Raw genomic sequence first — 21,818 nt, 5'->3', positions numbered from 1 at the left:
ACATTATCAACTTGGGACAAGAGCAGTGCCCGGAAGACAATTTCCAATTCATTTTTCCCATAGACGTTTCATAAAGTATTTATTTAAAGACCTGTAAGCCTCGGTCAAAGCCAACTCGGATCGTGACAAATCATGACAACAAACAAAACATTTGGGCCGAACAAATAATTAGAAATAAGACAAAAAGGGCAGGGTACAAAACTTATTTTGTTCTAAGGCGCTCATCGTCATGAAAGGGGGTGGGACTGCGACGCTCTATTGAGTGAAAGATTCTATATTTATGAAAGAAATAAAATATTGGTGTTTTTATTTTATTTTTTTTGTTATAGAGGGCAAGTATAATGTTTTAAGGCACATTTGTCTTATTAGCCAGGGATGCTTTTAACTTCTCTTACCATACCTGGCCCAAAATACTTGAAGTCCTTGTGACAATGTTTGAGTGAGTCAGGTGTGGTCAGGGATATAGGCTACTGCAGTTCTCAGTGGGACCTATAGATGTCTTTGCAGTTGAGTGGATAGGATACTATACTGCACTGGTTCCCAAACAGTGGGTCGGGACTCGGGACCATTTGTGGCTCAGGGAAACATGTTTATGGGTCGCTTTATTTTTTTGTTTCCTACATTTTTGTTTTTAACTTTAATTATTTCAAAACATTTTCCAAAATAAAAATCCCCAAAAAGCTAACAAAAACAAATTAAATTATTATTTTCAGTAATTTCATAAAATAATAAAAGACAAATCTAAGAAATTCCATAAACTAGAAAACAAATGTTTAAGACGTCGTGAAAATAGCTATTTTTACTAGTTTGGGTCCTGGGGAGACTTGGGAACCACTGCTATACTGTACCTTGGATGCATTCCGGTTGCAGTAATTGACACAAGCATTGTGACTCTGGTTTAACCACTGGTAAAAGAAGGTGAAATAACAGATGCAACAATGGGGTTGTTAATATTTAGATAATAAGCACAATTGCAGCATTGTGTTAAGAACTAGCTGTAACAAAGTCAAGACATCATTTCATTCCATTCGTGAAGCCTTACAGGTACGTGTGATGTGTGGAAAAAAGAAAATACAAATACATTTACAATTCAGCACAAAATACAATGAAATAAAATTAAATATTGTTTTAATTTACTAATCACAGCATATGTTCCATGTCGGGCAGAAACATTTAATCTCCAAATATCATCAGTGACCATACAGAATTGAGTGACTACCTGCCAGAAGATAGTGGTCACCAGTGTTTGATTGGGAAGAAGGAGACCAACAACCTAAACACAAAAATAACCTCTTAGTAACCATAAAGTTGCATGAATGAATTAACATAGTAAAGAACAGAAATAACAGTTTCTGGTATCACAGATAGGAGTGTAAGATGTAGGAACATTTAACCTAATGGTCTTCATCTCTGGAGACTGTTCCTCATTATGAACTAACATTTGAGTAAAAATAAAATACAGATATCCCCACCCCCAAGCAAAAATGCTTGTATGCTCCTAGATATCATCCTGTCAAAATCACATCATTCAACTTTTCTTACCACTGGTGTACCAAATGGGATGAAACCTGTAAAGAAGAAGGAGGGGTGTAAAATCACAATTTCAAGGGATTTGACCACATTGACATCATTGATAATAAAGTTTTGGGGAAAACATCAAAACAATGACAGATTCATCTTTTTTTTTTATTGTCTTTTTGTTTAATGTTTTGGTGTTTCCATTTTACTCCTCCAACCTCCCTCATCTCCCACCTCGTCTTCCTCGTCCAGGACTTCTCTTAACACGTCCAGTGTGCCGGAATTTTTGAGTAGTGCAACCACTCCTATTTACTCCACATTATTGTCTGCTGTTGCATTTAGATGTGCACACTGTGTAATTTTATAGAGGTATCTAAAGAGCAAAAAGTACGTTTCTGAATGAGACTGTCCACGGTTTCCTGTCTGGTAGCCAAATCTCACGATACCCCCGGAACAGAAACAATACCTGCTGCTGTTTAAATCCTCAAATAAAATGATGTAATGATGTAATGTGCACATCGAAAAGCCAGTGATTAGAAAACAAACTGTGATAGGTCTTCTTTTATATTCCTGTTATATTCCTGAACCGATTATAATATGACACAGGACTCAATGGTTCATAAATAATGTTTGTTCCAGCTTGCTCCATTCACTGCTTTGTATTCATGTAACTTCCGGTGCGAGATTTGGCTCCCATGACAGTGTCATGGCGCAGCACAGTCACGTGACCATGACCTTTCCTTCTCTAAACTTCCTTGCCGTAAACAAGGAAGTGAACAGCTGGGCAACTTGCCTAGCAACGGCCCTGTCAAAAAATAGATTTTAGCGACCGGTTTTATGTCATTAAAAAAAACAACGTCCCCACGCGTCCTGGGCCCTGTACGGGTGTAATTATAAAGACATATGGAGACATCTTGCACTTAAGCTGTTAAGTTCTTTATCTCCCTTCTCTACTCTCTAAACAATGCTGCTTCTCTATAAAGATACGTAATGACATTGTCTTCATTATGTAATTTCTCTCTCTCTCCTTACCTTTATCATTTCTCTCTCTCCATTGTTCTTCTCTCCAGCAGTTGAATTATCTCTTATCTCTCAATTTCTCATCTGTTTTCCTCATCATTTCTCTATTTGGCTCTAGCATCTTCCCCTCTCAATCTCTTTTTCTCATTCCATCTCTTCTCATCATTCCTCATTCCATTCCTTCGATGTTTTTACATTTCTTCATTACTCTCCATCTATTGCCCCTTCCCCCCCCCCCTCCCCGCTCTCCTGTCCATCTCCATGTCTCCGTTTCCAAGGTTGTCTTTCCTCCCGAGAAGGTGTTGAGAAGAACTCAATCACAACACTTCGGTTTCACCCGAGGTCCAACAGTACCTCTTGGTCACTGTGGGGGAGCGTCTCTAATCAGCACCCAGCTGCGAGTGACCTTTCCCAGGTCTGAGATACCCTGAAGAGTCCCTGTGGTGCCCTGACAGTCCCCAGGGGTGGATGACACCACTATGGTGGACCTCATAACAGGCACCCTGAATATACAGCTCTGCTACTTTTAAGGATCACACAATAATGTTATAATAAAGAGAAAAATATATTATATTCTTATTGCTAAAATGATGCTCTTAATAATTTTGTTGGATGTTGAGATAATGATTAATCACATAGTCTAGTAGCCAGAATGTGAACCCAGACATGTTGAGTACACAAATGTTTTATGTTAGAAATGTTGAGAATGGATTCAGCATCATGAAAACCCCCTAGTTTGACACGTCACATGCTGCATAAAGCATGATTTTTGAATATTCTGCCTTCTATAGGTTGTTAATGGTATGGTCACATATTATGCCAATTCCTGCAGTTTCTACATGCTGGGGACCCATACTCAACATTTCTAACATAAAACCTTTGTGTACTCAACATGTCCGGGTTCACCATGGGGGTCTATGGGCTGGCAACTAGACTAACATATATTACTTTGGGGTTTAAAACAGATGCACGCATCGCATGCCATGTATGAATGCACAGGCAGAGAACCACCACCACCCCAGTCTTCAAAGGAAGGTGACTTAATATACCTGACATGCGGAAAGGCATGATGATCTTGTCCCCAGTGTCAGGGTGAATGATAGCCTGTGTTCAAGTGTGCAGTGAATGGAATAGAATAACGTACATGAATACAACCAGCAGAATGAGAATGTAAACTAAATATTTGCGACATAATTTGTAACGTTCATATATTGAGTATAAATTTGGTAAATACTACATAATACAATATTATATAATATATATTCTATTACTGCAGTTTTACTTTCAATATAGCCTATGCATGATGAAATTATTAGAAATAATAGCTTTAATATACATTTATGTCATTTCATTGGATTTAAATACCGAAGACTAGACTCTACACTCATTTGAAATTAGTACTTTTTTACATTTAGGGAGTGCCAGATGGGCATGGCTACCCAATTAGAGTTAGACCATTTTCAACAATCACATTAAAATATTTCAAATTCCAGTATGTTTCTAGTATAGTAATATACGTCCTTACGTCGTCTAGCATACTTCTCTGTGCACCAGTGCACCACGTACTCAGCACAATGCAGTAAAACCAACAAAAATAAAACGCTTATGGCACTCAAAAAACTAAATATGCTAAGTTTTGATTTACTCCACCCAAATCTAGAATATATAAACAGATATTCACAGTAGAGCCATAATATCTCTGAGTTACAGATTGACAGGTGAAGAGGGACAGACTGAGATACTGCTATTGAGAATTTCCCCGTTAAGTCATTGCGACATCACTAAGTGATATACGTGCTGACTAAACAGACACATGTTTAGCTCAACTACAAAGCACGGGTGTCAGTTTCTTGGCCAATTCAGTGACACCTCACCAAGACAAACACGGATAACACTGATAATGATCTCAAGATTTGTTTTAGTGTGTGTGCGTGTGTGTGCGCATGCGAGCGTGCGTGCATGTGTGTGAATGAGAGACAGAGAATGAAAGAGTGAAATGAAAGAAGCATGTTTTACCTGTTTTATTTTCTGAGCTTGCCAAAGCTGAAAAATAAACAACAAATTCTTATTAAATTAGAACCCACTTCAGCCCATCACAAGATGATCCATATCATTCATTCCAAAGTATAGTAACCCAACCGTGCACCCAAAACATTAAGTACATTAAATACAAGGATCTTTATCACAAAATGGCATGAGTAACGTGTATTGCCAAGTGCTTCATCATGCCTTTGGGCCATGTTCCACTATGTTGCATTGAATATTCCCTGAAAAGAAAACTGTTATCTCTCAAGCACATTCACATTTAATAACCTCATTAGTATTTACAATACTTTGTGTCTGTGTTGTAAACTAAACTACCCCAAGTCTATCGATAACCTCTGACGTTAGCAGAAATGCAGGTCTTTACTTACGTAATTTTAGTTGGATGACAACATTACAAAATCAAATCTGGTTGAGTGCTGCCTTTAATATATTTTATTGTCTATAGCAATGGTTCTCAAAGTGGGGTCCAGGTCACCCTCAGGGTTCTTGATGAGATTCCAGGGGGTCCCCAGCAAAATGAGGAACAGTCCAAACACTTATTTTTTCAGAAATAAAAAATACAGTAGCTGATCTACAAGCGTTGTGAGCTTGTAGATCGGCTATTTTGGAAATCTTTCTGTGGGTCTGTGGCCAAGGTCAATTTGGGGGACCTTGACATGGAAATGTTTGAGAGCCACTGGTGCATTAGTTTGGAGACATGTGGCAGTGGGTTCAGGTAGATTTCCATACTTGCTTAAAGAGTCTCATGGAACTCATCTGGCCTTTGACCCTTCCAACACACCTGGTTTCCCCTGACAGCCCCCACCCCTTTGTCTGTGACCAGTCAACACATCCTGAACACACCGCAGTGTCCTTTTTCAAAAACAACACACAGCCACAGACAACAGAGAGGAAAAGAAGAACGCCTGACTACTTAAGACGCTCTTCAAAGGCTCGTCAAAGGGGAAATGCTTTTCATTTACTTGGGGACGACCCATTTACCAATTCCTGATCGCGTTCACAGACCTGAGACCAGTCAAACGAGAAGCGTGTTGTGTGTTGTTGAATGAGTGCTGAGCTTACCTGAGCATCTGTCACCCCTGGAGGCAGAGTTCCGTGTTTGAAATGCTCGAGGAGTTCCACACACTCCTGGAGGCGTTTCTAGATCAGCAAAATAAATAGAGACATTTGGGTTTCATGGTCATGGCTGAAATATATACATTTTTAATGTACATCATAAAGTGATACTGACTGTTAAACACATTATTTTATTGCATTTTAATAATTTTATTTATCAATAAGCAGTTGTTGTTGGCTGTTAAAGATAAGAATGAAATATTTAGCCAATATTCTATATTTCTGTACTGGTTATAATAATACAATGAAGAATCTGTATATTCAATTATAGATGAATAATCCGTCCAAAAACTGTCAAATAAAGGCAATAGCAGCAACCCATTCCAAATAACGTTGAACCACTTAAGGCCTATACTTTGTCATACGATGGATAGGGAAAAAATCACACTTGTGTGAAGAGAGGGGCGCTCTTATCATCTACATCATATCACATTCTGTGCTCAGCCAATCAAATCATTTCCGTGGTACACACAGACACACAAAGCTGGGCATAGGAGGGGCTAGTACCCCTCAAAGATGTGGCGTGGTTTGAAGTTATAGGTCTGCTATTTTCACTATTTAAAACGTTTCCCTATAATTTCATGCCTGAAATAGGGACACCAGGCAGGTTGAAAGTGGCTAAGGTCTGACTTCAACTGCAGTAAGAGGTTATTTCTACACGGTTCAGTGTGATAATTGCATTTCAGTGTGACTATCATGCTGATTTTCAGTTGACAAATGAATTTCCTAAAAGGTAATGAGCATCGATCTATGGTGTGATCATTGACTAATGCTGAGCACAATACAGGGTCATATGGTCCAATTTGGTCTAATTATCTTAGCTTAGCTTAGCGCGCGTGCGTGTGTGTGTCCTTGCACACCTCGTGTACATGTGCCACAACATTAAATGTGTGTGACTTCACATGGACATTTGCCTGTATGTGCAAAAACAAGGGCCAACTCTGCTCCACTCCTCATCATTAGGGGCAAGTTGAGGCTATGTCTGGCCCAGCGGGGTGCAGGAGTTGGGGGAAGAGGGAGCTCTCTCACACACACACACACACACACACACACACACACACGCACGCATGCACGGACGCACGCACACACGCTCCACCCCTCACAGCTGCCCCACATGTCCACACCTCATCTCATCCCAGGAGGCTCTGCTGCTATTACTGTCAGCAATGAGGCTGCTAACAGCTTCATTACCCAGGGCACTGATGACTGCACTGCACTGCACTCCCTCCTAAAGCCAAACCCACCACCAATGCCACCTGGGCACAGGGGGAAATATTATGCCAGACGTGCCCAGCCCCAGAGATGATGTGGTCGCAAAAAGTCCCCTGCATGAACTGATTGAGTCCTGCCTCTGCCTTTCTCCTGGGCCTAGAAATGATTTTTTTTATCTCCCAATGTACACCGTCAAATCCACTGTTTTTGAGTGGTGCAACCACTCCAAGGAACAGCAATGTCCGTGTTGTTCACCTATGTGTCCGCCTATGTATGTGACGATAATGAGCACGAGTATGACTATTAGTACCAGTAGGGGCGCTGTTGTGCCAGAAACAGAGAGAGATAGTGCTGTACTGTTGCCTGCTAATGAGAGAGAGAGAGGGGGGGGGGGGGGGGGGGGAGACTGAGAGGGGAGTTGCAACACTCAGTTCACACGGTGTAACCCCCTCCACCCTGATAAGCACTTAGAATGTAGGAGTTGAGGCATTAAATTTAGTTTGACTCGATTTCACAGATAAATAATGTGAAAATAGGAGATCTATTGGGAATTTTCACAATTATTTCCTATTTCTTATATTATTTGTCAATTTTGGCCATTGTTTGACCAGTTATTATAGTATTTTATTGTTTGTTGGTTACTTTTAACACAGTAACAGTCTTCTTTTTAGGTATTAAAATTAAAATATCTTAAAAAAAGTCCTTAGATTGTCACTTCACTGTCACCTGAATACCACCCAAACTCACGCGGGGACCCCAAACCGTTAGGTCTGCCACAGTAAATATAGGTACAATAAGAGTATAATGAGTACTCTGGACAAATCCCCCGAAACTATGACTCAGACACAACTGTCGTATCGGTGGTGCAACATATTGTGTGAGGACCGCCTAGCGGAACAAACCTCTAGTTGTCTAACTTGTCTAGTAGTAATAAAGTACACTACTGAGTGACTACATACATGATGATCTTAAGCAGGGGAAGGGTTTGTGGTGCTGATGTTGATGACGTTAACAAGCACACAAACTAATAAAAATGGCATGTTAAAGTTCCAAGTAGTTATTACATAATATTTGGTTATCTGTATCTGTATATAAAGGCTCTTAAGGCTCTGTAGCCTACCTCAGTCGCAAAGAGTGTGCTGGGGTCAATCACATCGAGGAAATGTCTGAATCGTCCAAAGAAAGTGTTCTGAAAGAAAGAGAGAAGGGGGGGGGGGGATTATTATCAGGCCAAATACATTGGGATTGTGCCTTTAATTCAGGAACTCACACGTGTCTCTCTCCACCCGTTACCAGACGACATGGGCAGCTGTCGCAGAGTAAATTGTGAACCACAGAACGCCAGTTGTTTTATCACGCCAGGTGGAGGCTCCTCATTAATACCTCCTCAAACTGTTCCCCCACCCACCCCCTCTCTCTCTCTCTCTCTCTTTTCAGAGGAACGAAGCAGTTCACATCCATGGCAATTAAAAAATTCAAAGGCTGTGCCAGAAATGTATCACTTTATCATTTATTCCTAATAGTATAAGGAAGTTGTATGGGAGGGGGAGAGGGGGGCAACGTCCATTCACTTCAGACTTAATTACAGCAGTCTAATTTGAATGAAAATCTGGCAACTGCCAAACTGTTGTGCCTCGCAACTTCATGAACATATGGACGGCACGCCAGGCTAGTTCAAAATGTCTTGGTGTGGAAACTGGGTATCAAATCTATTTTTTTATCTGGCCAATAGAGGTCCCCGTTTGAACAACGGTAGCCTACCACTCACTCAACCATGATCCATTCCATTCACATCTCACAGAGTCACAGGAGACGAGTGTCCACCTTTACTCCAGTTGCATGAGTTATGCTGCACCTTGCACCTGCAACACTATCATTTAGGAAAGCTTTTGCGCATCATGTGTGAAATTCTAAGCATTTAGACTGGGGGAAATACATTAAATACTAGGAAAGTCTATTCATATAGTAGAATTACTTAAAAGTATAATTTGAACGTTACCAGTTTTCACATTCAATCTGGCGAATTTGAGAAGTTTTGGACATATTTCATTCATGTGTTTATGTGGTCAATACTACAGTATAGTGCATGAAATTGATGAAAATAATTAAAAATTCCAAACTACCTGGTCGAAACGTGACTTTCCAAACACGAATGTCGTATTCTCTGACATTTTGCAGGGTGCAGCTGAAAAGCAGCGCAAATCACCCGAATTCACAAGCACAACTCAGCAACTTGTTAGTTTTCTGTTCTAACTTTTGACCATTTACGACTAGATGCTAGCAGCTAGAGCTAGCAGCCGTGTTGGATTTAGTATGTCGCGCATCGCGCCGTCAACAGTGGAATTCTTGGTAATGTCGTTTTTAAGGCTGGCTAGGCAAAACAGGAAGTATTGACATTTGACTACATTTCCCAGTGGAACATCTGATATTTTAGTTTTTATAATAAATATAAAAATATATTCGTGGGTAACGTATTTGATGACGGCGCAAATCCCAGTGGCAGATTATACTTCTTTCAATATTTTAAACAATGTTTCGCAATATACTCTGCATTGTTTTTCCTAATAGTCTAGGCCAGGGGTTTTCAACTGATTATGAACCAGGGACCACCACACTGACTAATAATCAACCTGGGGACCACCACGCTGACTAAGAATCAACCTGGGGACCACTGTTGAGTTGGGTGAGGGGATATTAAAATTAATATCAAATTTGTTAATTTGAGGTGAATTAAATCAAGCCCTTAACAGTCAGTAATTTAACTGGCATATGCTAGTCGTCCGGAGCTATTCCTTTCCCATGGTTGCCCTTACTCTGTTCTCTTAACCTTCCATATTAAACCTACAGTCTATGTATTAAACTCATAGATAGCAGACACATGCGATTGCATGATTATATGGGCACATTTGACATTTCCTAATAGACTCAACCAGTCAATCCAGTTTACTTTCCCTTGACTTCCCAGTAACTGACATTGATGTCATCATAGATCACCAGGTCACTTAATGAACTATTTCGTTTCCCAACTAGTGGTTGATAAAAGACATAATAAATGCATGGCCAGGGACCACATGCAATACCTTCACGGACCACCAGTTGAAAACCTCTGGTCTAGGCCCCCCTGCCTAGGGGGAAACCTGGGGGAAACGGGGAAACATAGCCCTCTAGTGGTAGACTTTAATTTTAGTAGTGCTGCTGCAAGTCAGTACTAGTAGATAATAGATTACACACTATCAGTATGAAATAGATAAATACTCATACTATAGATATGAAAACATTAGCAGAACAATTTTAAACATGCTACAGAAGTTTGCATTTGTTATTATGGCTGTTTAATAGTATTGTTCTCTTTTTAGTTCTCATGAATATATTTTTTCGCTTATTAAACACCTGCCCAATTTTGGGTGTGGTCCATGGATGTGCATGTCTCTCCTCCCTTTACTTTGTTTAATAATAGATATACCTATACACATATTTTAAGTCAGTTTTCCCCAAATCTGGTACGAAATACAGGTGAAATAAGGACACCTGACCTGTGCAAATAGCCAAACCCTTATTGTGTAATTTAAGCACATGCACAAAGTCCACTGAAATGCACACAAAGAAAAATTTACATCCAACGCATATGGTGAGCAAGAAACACAAAATATTCTTTATTAAATATACAAAATTTGTGAAACAGAATTGCATCACGGATTGTAAACTTTCCAAATGTTATATTTCTACCTTAAGCACATTTCACCGGCTACACGATCAAGGACAAAATACAATTAAGTTGAAACAAAACAAAAAATTAAATAAATGCTTTTCAAAATGGAAGACATGGAGGACGGTAATTGCTTGATAAATGGCAAGTCACATTTAAAGTCTCTACAGTCATCTATGCACTCAATATTGCAATTATAGCAGAACTGAGATGATATGGCAGTCTTTCCAATGTTTCTGTATGCATTAAGCTCAGTCATTTGTGTGTCAAAGTGCTATGTCACAAAGAGCAATGAGAAACACGCCACCATGTTGTAAGTAAGTGACAACAAATGGAAATGGAGCAACCTTATTTTCTCCCTTCGGATTTTGTTTTGAAAATTATTACTGTATTATCTCAGAAAAATAGGCAATTTCTTTATTGTCATTGGCAACTCCTCAAACATGGTACACCATTCTTCATAACCGCTGGTAAGCGCTTCTCTAAACCAGAGGTTCTCAAACTGTTTCATGTCATTGACCCCAAACTAAATATAATTGGCCATGGTCCCCCATCTAAAATATTTTGTGGCAGGGCCCGCATACAAGTTGTGTTGTTACAATGTTTTAAAAAACATTTAAAAACATGTCTACAAGCAAACAGAGCTTTGTGAGAAATTTTCAAATAGCCGATTTATATACTGTAGGGTTAAACTGGTTAAACTGATGCTTTTGATGCTATATTAACTAATTTAGCTGGGGACCCCCTGGAACCCCCCTAAAGGGCCCCTGGGGGTCCCCAGACCCGACTTTGAGAACCTCTGCTTTAAACACTCAAAACAGTCCGACGTCTGTCTGAAAGTGTAGTACGGTGTGATCTACTGCAGCAATACCAACATCAATAGTTGGGTACAGTAGAAATTTTATTCTGAAGAAAAAGTAGTGCAAGAAACTCCACAAATGCTGTTGAAGGTGGTGTCATATCAGAATACTTTACGGTGTATACATTTTGCTCCATAGATTACGTTTCAAGGCTTGGCTGTAACAATTGGTGTTTTACAGGAATTACTGTAACTACTAATTGTTCTGTTGGTACAGTATGCATACATCTTTATTTTTGTGCAATGATCTAAAAAAATATTGTAACAAAGTATAGACAAATAAGTCCGTGAACAGATGGCTTTTGTTTTTCAAAGATTGCCCCCAGGCCCCTACAAGTAAAACGAGGTGCTATACCAAAACAAACCTCAGGAACTATATTGGACAAGAAAACAAAATAAGGCAGCATTTGGCATTTCCATGGCATATATGCTGTAGATAGATACGGTATATATCCATTTTGTAACACACCTGAAAGCATAGCAGCAGTTTGCGTGCTTTAGCAGAAGCGGATGTGACAAACAGAGAGACAGGTGGGGAGAGAAGGCAGGGAGGAGTCAAGTACTAACATGTTTTAGGCATTTTGTCAATGGTAAAAATCATGTTGATAATGTAGACGGCAAAACACATTAGATTAGAGAAGCGACGATGGCTGACTTTGATACTAACTGGTTACAGTAAGTGATACTGTCTTCACCTGATAACGACAAGCCCTATGCTGTACTGTATGTGTCCCAACTCAAACTACTTTGAGGATCAGTTAGCTTATGCAGCTGTGCATTATATGTAAATGTCAAAACATGCTCCAAAATAGAAGAGAAAAATTAACAAGCAGAAAAAATATTCAGCACCGTTACGTGCATTGATAAAAAATTAAATAAAACCATTCACTTGCTGGCTAAGAACACTTTTGAACAATCTTTCTAAACCTACAATCAACTTCCTCCAATATTGTGCACATGACAAGAGTGGATACTTACAGTATACCTGCTTTTTTGGATTGTAGCTCCAAAGCTAATTGGTGCACTTGTTGTCTATTGGGGATCATTTGAACATTCCACAAGAGGATGTTCACCATTTGTGAAAGAAATGGTTGAAATCCGTTATGAAGTGGTGATGTGACAAAGTGAAGTGAAGAGGAGGAATTCAATGTTTCTACAATCAGTAGGTTCCAAAATGGAAGCATTTGGAGAGGGGGGGTTACCAAACGAACCTGAGGACCCACTACCTTTCCTAGATTCATCAACCAAACAAACCAAACCCCTTCAACGAGGATGTGTTTCAACACAGTAGAAGCATGCCGGCTGAGAAACAATCGCTCAGACTGTGTCTCAATGCTGAGCTTCATTATCAAAAAGGTCAGCATAGCAGTGGAAAAGACTAGACAGCTGTGGTGTGGAGGTTAGAGTGAACATACTTGTACTGCAAACTCAAGTTCTTTTGTCCTTCACTCCCCTCCCCGTCACTTTTTCTTGGAACCAACTTGCAGAAGGGTGGGTGTCTGCTCCATGATGCGAACCAGGAGCGTATCAATGTAGTCCTCCAGATCTCGGACCTGTGGCTTCAGCTTCTTAAGCTCCACCTCTCGCTTGGCCAGTAACGCCCGCTGGCACTCAAACTCTGCCTTCTGCCTCTGGAGCTGCGCTTCCCGCTGCACCAGCACGGCCACCAGCTCACTGTGGTTCAGGTGGTAGTAAGACCCAGCTCCCTCCGTCAGAGACTGCACAAAGGAGGTAGTGGAAAAGAGAAAGACAGAGAAAACAGAGGAAAAGAAAGAGAAATGACGATGTTAATGAAAAGTGATGTGAATAGAAATAAAATAGTTCATAGTGACGCTATTGCAACACCCTGAACACCATCTTACACACTACACCCACACACACACACTCACACGGCAGTGACGTCACACACTTACCTTCGCAGTGTTCGGGACCTATCTCCTCCTATCGCGCCCAACGCCAACACTCGACACCACCCGCCAAAAAATGATCATTGCAGTGCCACCAAAGATGCCTCCCGTCCACACTCACGGCGGCAATGCATTTGTTTACTACAAACATTATCGCCCGAAGCACCCACACCCCCGGAACACTGTTGCCCTTTCACCACGCTAAATTCGCCAGGTCTATGCAAGTGAGCACAAATTACATGTGAGAAAATTCATTCACAAGCCCACAAATGCCATTCAACACACACTACGACTCGCTTACAATTCGCAAACCTGGCAACACTGCCCTGTCTTCTAATAGGCCCACACTAGCTCTCAGAAGTCAGAATCTGATCCTGATCTCCCGCAGGAGAAGAGAAACAAGGAAGACGAAGGAGAGGAATTGTAGCCTCACGATTTTGCTTATTCCTTCTAAATCTCTGTATTTAAACTATAACTCACTCAGCGAATCTCTTAGTTACATCAACATTGTACTTTGTTTGTTCCTAAATATTACGATTACACGGATCACTTTTGCTATTTTCGCCAGCCAGCCAACTAACGAGTACACACACCTGCACACACACGCACGCCTGGCTTGCACACACACACACACACACGCACGCCTGGAAGCCACGATCTCTCTCTCTCTCTCTCTCGCCACACACACACACACACACACAGACACACACGGCGGCGCCGCGCCAGCGAGACAGGACGTTATAATCTTGAGTTTCATTAAATAACTGTCTATCTCCGCACGCGCACGTGTGCACACAACATTATTCAAGTGAAATGCGTAACGGCAATATTGGGCTAATATAGGCTACCAATACAGGACGTTATAATCTTCAGTTTCATTAAATAACTCTGTCTTTCTTCGCACGCGCACACAACATTATTCAAGTGAAATGCATAACGCCAATATTGGGCTAATATAGGCTACCAATATGTGGGTAGCCTACAGGGATTTACCCACGGAATGAATATATATTCATCTATACCAGGGCTGCCCACACATTGTTTTTACTTCAAACTTTACTTTCAAAACGACCAGCTAAATAAACGACCAAATAAAACTATCATCCCATTGCAGAAAATAGTTACAAAATGTAATTGAGGCTACATACAGTGGTGTCCCCTTCGTCTGTACCAGGCTGACTTCTATAGGTTTTGAAAGGTACCTTTCTTTTTTTTTTCTTTATTTACCCAGGGAAGTAGCTGAGCACAGGTGCTCATTTTCAGCAACGCCCTGCACATCGAAACACACACACACACACACACACACACACACACACACAAAATGTCATGTCAAAGGTACCTCTGGAAGCCACACCTGTGATGGGTCGGGTGTGTTTTTTTCACCCACTGTGTAATACAATGAATGGACGGTAGGTGGCAGTAGTACAGAGGCCAGAGAAACTATAAGACAAACGCACATGGAATGGGAAATAGAGGGGTGGAAATGGAAATGGTAGGGTTTTTATTTTTGGGATTTGACTTTTCTACTGATGATTGTACGCAACAACAACTATTGCATTGTGTGTTTGAGCTGACAGGCCCTTTTTTATGTCAATCAATCAAGTCATCTCAGGTCATCTCAAGCGGCAGATGCAAAAATAGTTTTTTATATTAAAATGATATATATTTTTAGGGCCATGTCATGTGCTCTACTTGCAAACCCTTTGTGATCTATAACTTTTGGGCACTGCTAAACGTCAGATCAGGGGTTTTGTCGGCCAGCACCAAAAATACTCCCCGACAGCATAATCGGAGCAAATACCGGGCTGTGTGTATGAGCCATAACGTGTTGACTACACTACACTACACTAATAAGGACACATAATAACTAATAACCCATCCGTTACTACATGTGGAGTCAACTCCCGCAATTTCCTTCTTCCCATAGTGCGCGGCAACATAACTCTGGGATGAGCGGCCGCGAAATTCTAGTATATATATATATATAGGAAATATAATAACAACTACCATTACAACTTACTGTATATCTGCAAAGACATGGATTTCATGAATTGGTGGTTGGTAACACTCGACCCAAGACAAAAACACTTAATTCACGTGGAGTTACCTCATATTTATCTAAAGAGTGACGGACCAACACAGTAGGGCATTCATCAAAAAATCGATTTATCGATTTATCGATAAACGAGTCACGAGTCGACTCGCAGCAGCGCGAGTCGAAAGTTGAGCTTTTTTTTTTTTTTTTTTCTCCCCTTTTTTCATTGCATTCAGAACGCGCCCTTAATTAAAAACCAAATGCAGCTGTGTAGGCTATGTGGCTCTCAGCGCACGGTGTCCCACTATTGAGACTGGCTGAAGTCTGTTTGAACTGCGCTGTGTCAGAGAAGTAACAGATAGAAGCACGCAAACGTTACCCCCAAACGATATCCCCCTCACCTCCGTGCTGGAAATATAACGTCTGGGTTCCCGAGGCTACATGCATGCTGACGCAATGACTGTCTGTTTCTGGCTAAGCTTTACGCGCAGCGCACAGTCATGAACCTCTCCGTCTCCGGTCAGTGCGGGTTGTTGTTTATTTGCATGGCTCAGAAAATGAGTAACAAATGAGAACGTTATCGAGTTGTGGAGGAGGAGGAGGAGGAGGAGGAGAATAATAATGTCATATCTCTCATTGTGTTCTCGGTGCTGCTGCTGCGCTGTGTGCCAATACCACTACTTTACCTGGATAACATCATCTTTTCATTTTGACATGATTCACATGAAATAATAATCCTGTACCGGAACCGCGTGTAGCGTTTGGTTTCATTAATGCGATCGTCACAAAATAGCCTACAGCTGCTGCTGCTAAAGATACAAAGATTGGACATTTTTAAACGACGCAAAACTTAGAATTCCCCTCTTGCGTACCAGTGCCACGTGTCCCGCGGACCGGCACCGGTGTTTGGGAACCTCTGATATAGATGATACATGCACTGTGACTGTGTCATATTGGAGAGGCCACTGAATGCGCAGTGCTATGTTTGACATGCTCCGTATTTGAGCGCGCGGCAGCTCCACCCGCCCCTGTTAAATCCCCCCCCCTGCGCGTCCGCGTCCGCCCCCCCCCCCCCCCCCCCCCCCCCCGCCAGAAACGATAAATCGACTTATCGATAAATTACTGTCCGACAAGTCGACTGGGAAAAATCTCAAGTCGTTAATGCCCTACAACACAGTACAAGGTATTGTACTAAACTACAACAACAGATATGTGGATGAGCCGAGAGTGACAGATTCCTATATGAGCCTGACAATGCAATCATTCAAGACTGGACACTCCACAGTGCAGTCAGTGTTTACAGACAGGGAAAGTTATAGCCACAACCCATATCTCAGGAACGCTCTGGGTTGTGGGGACCCTGTAGACTCTGTCACAGATTATGACCAAAGACTCCAAACAATATCCTTGCACTTCAGCTGAATGATTGATGACACGCTTACAGTGTTTTGGCCAGTCTTCATCTAGCCACTGGTGGCAAGTGTCTCTAGACTCTAGTCTAGAACAATGTAAAAATATATTTGAGTTTGACATAAATAATGAAAAGAAAAGAGTAAGTACCTTTCATTTGACTAGTATAATATATAATTCAAAATGTAGGCCTTTCCATGTGGTAATAAATAATCTATTTATTAATTGAATCTACAGAAAATGTGCCATATATAAAATAAGCTATAATGGGATATGAGATTTTTGTAATATTGCACACAATATTGCAGCCCTACTTCTACTATGTTAATGACATTAACTAATGAGATTAATTATACCCCATTTGCAGAGGTGGTTTTTCTTTTGTGTTTTATCCAATCCTCACTCACTTCTTCAAATATTAACTGAGAAAATACTTTCTCAATTTCTGAAGTACTTGGAGCAGCACCTGTTTTGATATGAACGGCACTATGCAAATAACACGACAGTCATTATCACATCATCATCACTGCATGCCTTTTTGCTCTCGGCCTCCTGCTCGCTGTGCTGGGCGCTCCTCCCTGGGTGGATGGTAGACTTGAGCTTCTCCAGCACCGACCGGCCTTCTGGTCTCTTCTCCTCCACCAGAATAGCAGTGGTCAGTGGCTTCACAGGGTGGGGGCTGGAGAGGGGAGGACATGTAGACACAACAGTCATTACTGACAGCTGAGAGAGAGAGAGAGAGAGAGAGAGAGAGAGAGAGAGTCTCTAATAATGGTTATCAGAAGTTATCACCAGAAAGCACTTCACAGGAGATTACTTCTTAAGAAGAGGTCACCCATTACCACCACCACAAAGGGTTTTGAGACGTTGGAAGAAAAGGAGGTGGGATAGAGTTCATCAGGGTAAATTATTGTAAATCATATATTAAACACACAAGGTCATTAAATCGTGTGGAAAAATTCCACATGTATATATTAAACAATTCAAGTCATTACAGAAATCTTGTCACTTCATTAAATCATTAAACATGTAAATAATTTAATTGTATTCATTTAATTGACAATTAATTGCACACATTTGTGCAGGCAAACATGTATGATTATGTTAAGTGCGTAACTAAGCCGAGGTGAGACAGAAGGGAGAAGTAGGGGTAAAAATGTCATCTGGCACACAGGCAACACCTTTTCACTTCATCTACAGTACATGCCTAGTTCCTGATGGAGATGGAGGTCTGTTGTTGTGTGAGAACACTATTTGGACTCTGGGGGAGGTTAGGAGGGAGAGAGATGGGGGTGGTGGGGGGGACCTGTGGTGGGAGCGATGGAAAATAATAACTGCTAATTGGACTGTGGCTCTCGTCCACAGACACCTGCAAGATAGTGTCGTTCGCGCTGAATTATGTGTGTCTGTGTACGCCAAGATGCATTTGTTTTTGTGCGTGAGAGAGTTCCTGTCTGTGTGTCTGAGAAGGGTTACAAAGAGATGGTCACCCCACAACAGGATAAATCCCTTGAGAGCCTGTGGCACAGAAGAGGAAGAGGAGGGAGAGGAGGCAGAGGAAGAGGAAGAAGAGAAGTGGAAATGCCTCTAGAAGGTTGAATGCACTGATAAGAGGAAAAATAGGAAATGCTGGAAGCAGCGCGTAAGACAAGGTTTGCTGCCATACATTCCACACCTGAGCAGTCAGCACCGCAAGCAACCTCACCTGTTCTCCTGATTGGCCGGTTGCCACCATGTCTCCTGCGGCAAAACTGTGTGTGGCGCGTCAGTCGTTGGCAGTGCAGTGCAGAGAGCTGGGACAGTGGTTTGTAGGGCCATGCTGGGTGGTGACCTCACAGAGCCATTGGGGAGCGGGACAGGGCTGAGAGCTGAGGGGAAGCTACTTTTTGCAGTTAGGTAGGAAGAGGAGGCGGGCAAAGGAGGAGAAAGAAGGTCAGAGACAAGCTGGGCAGAGGCAGAGGAGGAGTAGAGAGACAAACCAGGGTCACTGCCAAAAGAGGGCATGTGGAGGCTGTCAGATTGAATGTTCATGGTGCCCTCAGAGTGGGAGCGCTGCAGTGTAGTGCATTCGGTCTTGGGGGGGTCTGAAGAATCTGACGGAACATGATCATTGGACACAGCGCTTATATGAGAGTTCGTAATCGCATTAGAAAGTATGTGAAAACCAAAGTCCTCCTCCATCGTGAAACTTGGCTCAGACACTACCGTCTTCTCTGCATTCAGCATCTCCAGTCCTTCAGTCTGGTTGCTTTCATCGTCACATTGACTGCATTCATTTGTAGAATCTTCTACTTCTAGACCCAGAGCAGCTATACGCCGAGTGTCAGCAACTGAAACTGACTGAAACTCGCCCACCTCATCACAAGCCTCTGCCCCACATACTGCTGAGTAAGCCGAGGGTAGCGTTCCAACCCCTAGCTGGCCCACGCTTTCCTCCAAGGAGTGGTGAGTTAGGCAGCTTTGATAATGCTCTGTGTCAGCGCTCATGTACAGGCTGCAGCTGAGGAGGCTGCTGTGGCTTTGATCAGAAACCCCTGTGTGTAGTAGAGAGTTCTCAAAGCCTTGGCCTGGATCAGGACAGGTCCCGATGTAGCTGGAGTCCCCGAAAAGCCCGTCTGGTCTCCTGGGAGAACCATTGTTTAAGTTCTGTGCTCCTAAGCCAATGCTGGCAACAGTTGATTCCTTCAAGGATGGATTGTCACAGGGGGAGGAGGTCATGATGTGAAAGGAATTTTGATCTTCAAAAATAATGCTTGGGATATTTGGCTTTGTGGAGTTATCTGTATCCTCAGAAAAACCTTCCATATCCCCTTGAGGTTCTTTGAGGTCACAAATGATCTCCTTTCCATGGTCTGATTGCAAAGAGACTGACGCTTTTGGCAACAGGTCTGGACACAAGATATCAGGTAGATTTGATGTTTCATCATGCCCCAACTCCTCTGTGACGATTGTGGTGGGTAGCCTGTGCCCCTCAGAGCCACTTGGTTGCACTTCTTTGTCACGATCATTTTTAAACTGGATGAACTGAGATGCATCATCACATAAGACAGACAGGACATCTGACTTGAACTGACCAGAACAGTCTAGAATTTCTTTCAAGGTTTGCTCAGGACACTCTTCATGGAACGTAACATCAATGGTCTGGAACTCCTCAGATGAAGATGACGTTGAAAAATTCTCGGATGCAGAATATAGAGATAGACTTGTGGTTACATCCTCCTCTGCAGAGCTTCCGATACCTGAAGAACAGGGGTTTGGGGACTTGTTGAGCTTCGTGGTAGAGCTGGGGCATGGAGATGAGTTGCTGTGTATATGGTCACAGTCATGACAGGGGATGTTGCTGTGTATGTGGTCACAGTCATGACAGGGGATGTTGCTGTGTATGTGGTCACAGTCATGACAGGGGATGTCATTTGCATTAGAGGCGGTTGCAGCATTAGCATTAGGGTTAGACATAATTTCAAGACAAACACCCAGTTCCGGTGAGTGAGCACAGGCATCAGCAGAAGCAGCTGACATTATATTATGACCCTCCAAGCTTTCATGTGTGTTAGCTTTGGGGAAGTGTCCAAACATATCTGTGTTTTTGTCAGAGTTAATTACCCGACTAGTAACTTCCGTTGCCTCAGTTGGTGCCTCTGTGCAAGTATTCTGGGGGTGTAGTGCATCATTCATGTCCATGGTCAATAATAACACTCCTTTGTTACTGTGGTGATCCAGGCCATTCAGCAAAGTCTGATGGGGCTTGCAGTGTGTAGTTGGGCTCCCGGTGGACTGCAGTCTGCCAGCTGTAAAAAATTCAAAGTCTGCATCCCACTCTGCATCTAGTTCCGCAGCCCCGGAAGATGTGATTGGATTAGACAACTCCTCGATAAATCTCTTCTCTTCTTCTGTGGGAACAGGAGGAAGAGGCCGTTGCGTATGTTTGTCCAAGGCAAGGGGATCTTCAGGGCTTGTTTGGCCATGGCACACGGCGGGGTCATGCTCTGGGAAGAGTTCTGATATCGGTGGCCGAGAACTGGAGAGATAGGGCAGAGGTGGAGGCACAGATCTGAGGGCTTGGTTGGCTAGCTCGTCCCCAAAGAAAAGGTTACACTGGGGCAGAGGAAAGAATGGGTTGGCTGGGGACATGGGAGGTGGGCAGGTTTGTGAGTGAAAGAAGGGGTTAGTGTGGTGGAAGGGGGAACCCGGAGAAGCAGAGGAATCTATGGGGGGTACAGGGGGACCCCATGGGTGATCACTGGGTGGTTGGGATGGGAGGTGAGGGTGGTGGGGGGAGTAGTGGGCAGTGCTGGGCTCTAGCTTAGGTGATACCACCGGGCTGTGAAAGGAAGACACACCATCCTGCTGATTAGTGAGGAATGGATTGTTAACACTTGAGTCTTCATTTCTTAGTCAAACCAGTATTCAAGTTAATTTGATTACAGGACTAGTAGGCATACAAGCCATACATGGTAGTCGTTTTGTACCCTCTTCTTATTTCCAATTAGTATTGGAAGTATTTTTGCTTAGTCTGTCCATTGGCACGCTTTTGAGTATGGAACAATCCTAGATTCCTGTATAGGAGTCAAATCAGAATAATCATTCATTCATTCTTTTGAGCCATTCTGGGCTTACAGTGTAATATGTATTCTGTTGGATCCTGCCTTAACGTAAAGTTTGGGCGAGATAGTCTTGTTGATTTTTACTTATTTTACTGTTCCTAAAGCCTTCCATGAGTGCTATCATCATCATCATCATACTATAATTAACCGAATGTCTGAGTGTGTGTCTGTGTGTCAGAAACAGTGCCGTAACTCCTTACTGCCTGCACCAATCACTCCCACTTTTCACACAGGCATTGACCATATGAATATGGAGGGCGTAACGATTTGACACATTAATGATTATTAATTAATTTATTAGTCAATTACAAACGCACCCGGGCGCAGTACCCTGCCACAAGGGGGGGGGGGGGGGCAAATATCTCACAACGGGTAAGGACTAGTA

General features: G+C 42.2%; 2 protein-coding genes across 5 annotated transcripts in view; both read right to left on the bottom strand.

The window, feature by feature from the left end:
• sfxn5a (sideroflexin 5a) overlaps window positions 1–9,219 on the bottom strand; it is a 22,678-nt gene extending 13,459 nt beyond the window's left edge. Inside the window, exons 1-8 of the mRNA XM_083791367.1 lie at window positions 9,036–9,219; window positions 8,033–8,101; window positions 5,647–5,724; window positions 4,555–4,581; window positions 3,588–3,642; window positions 1,543–1,568; window positions 1,220–1,273; window positions 849–905 (exon numbers count right to left, since the gene is read on the bottom strand). Of these exons, the coding sequence (XP_083647493.1) occupies window positions 849–905; window positions 1,220–1,273; window positions 1,543–1,568; window positions 3,588–3,642; window positions 4,555–4,581; window positions 5,647–5,724; window positions 8,033–8,101; window positions 9,036–9,083 (414 nt within the window). The 5' untranslated portion in view covers window positions 9,084–9,219. The remainder of the gene's footprint in view (window positions 1–848; window positions 906–1,219; window positions 1,274–1,542; window positions 1,569–3,587; window positions 3,643–4,554; window positions 4,582–5,646; window positions 5,725–8,032; window positions 8,102–9,035) is intronic.
• Window positions 9,220–10,540: 1,321 nt separating this feature from the next.
• rab11fip5a (RAB11 family interacting protein 5a (class I)) overlaps window positions 10,541–21,818 on the bottom strand; it is a 67,898-nt gene continuing 56,620 nt past the window's right edge. For 3 of the 4 annotated variants that reach the window (XM_083792149.1, XM_083792147.1, XM_083792148.1), the window contains exons 5-7: window positions 18,535–21,150; window positions 17,364–17,508; window positions 10,541–13,195 (exon numbers count right to left, since the gene is read on the bottom strand). In XM_083792149.1, coding sequence (XP_083648275.1) covers window positions 12,938–13,195; window positions 17,364–17,508; window positions 18,535–21,150 — 3,019 coding nt within the window. In that variant the 3' untranslated portion in view covers window positions 10,541–12,937. The remainder of the gene's footprint in view (window positions 13,196–17,363; window positions 17,509–18,534; window positions 21,151–21,818) is intronic. The other variant, XM_083792150.1, reaches the window with a different exon arrangement.

This window comes from Protomyctophum parallelum (assembly GCF_964188405.1).
Source record: "Protomyctophum parallelum genome assembly, chromosome: 20".
Classification (NCBI taxonomy): Eukaryota; Metazoa; Chordata; class Actinopteri; order Myctophiformes; family Myctophidae; genus Protomyctophum; species Protomyctophum parallelum.
The sequence above is the reverse complement of the archived record's forward strand: the minus strand, read 5'-3'. Positions and strand labels throughout refer to the sequence as shown.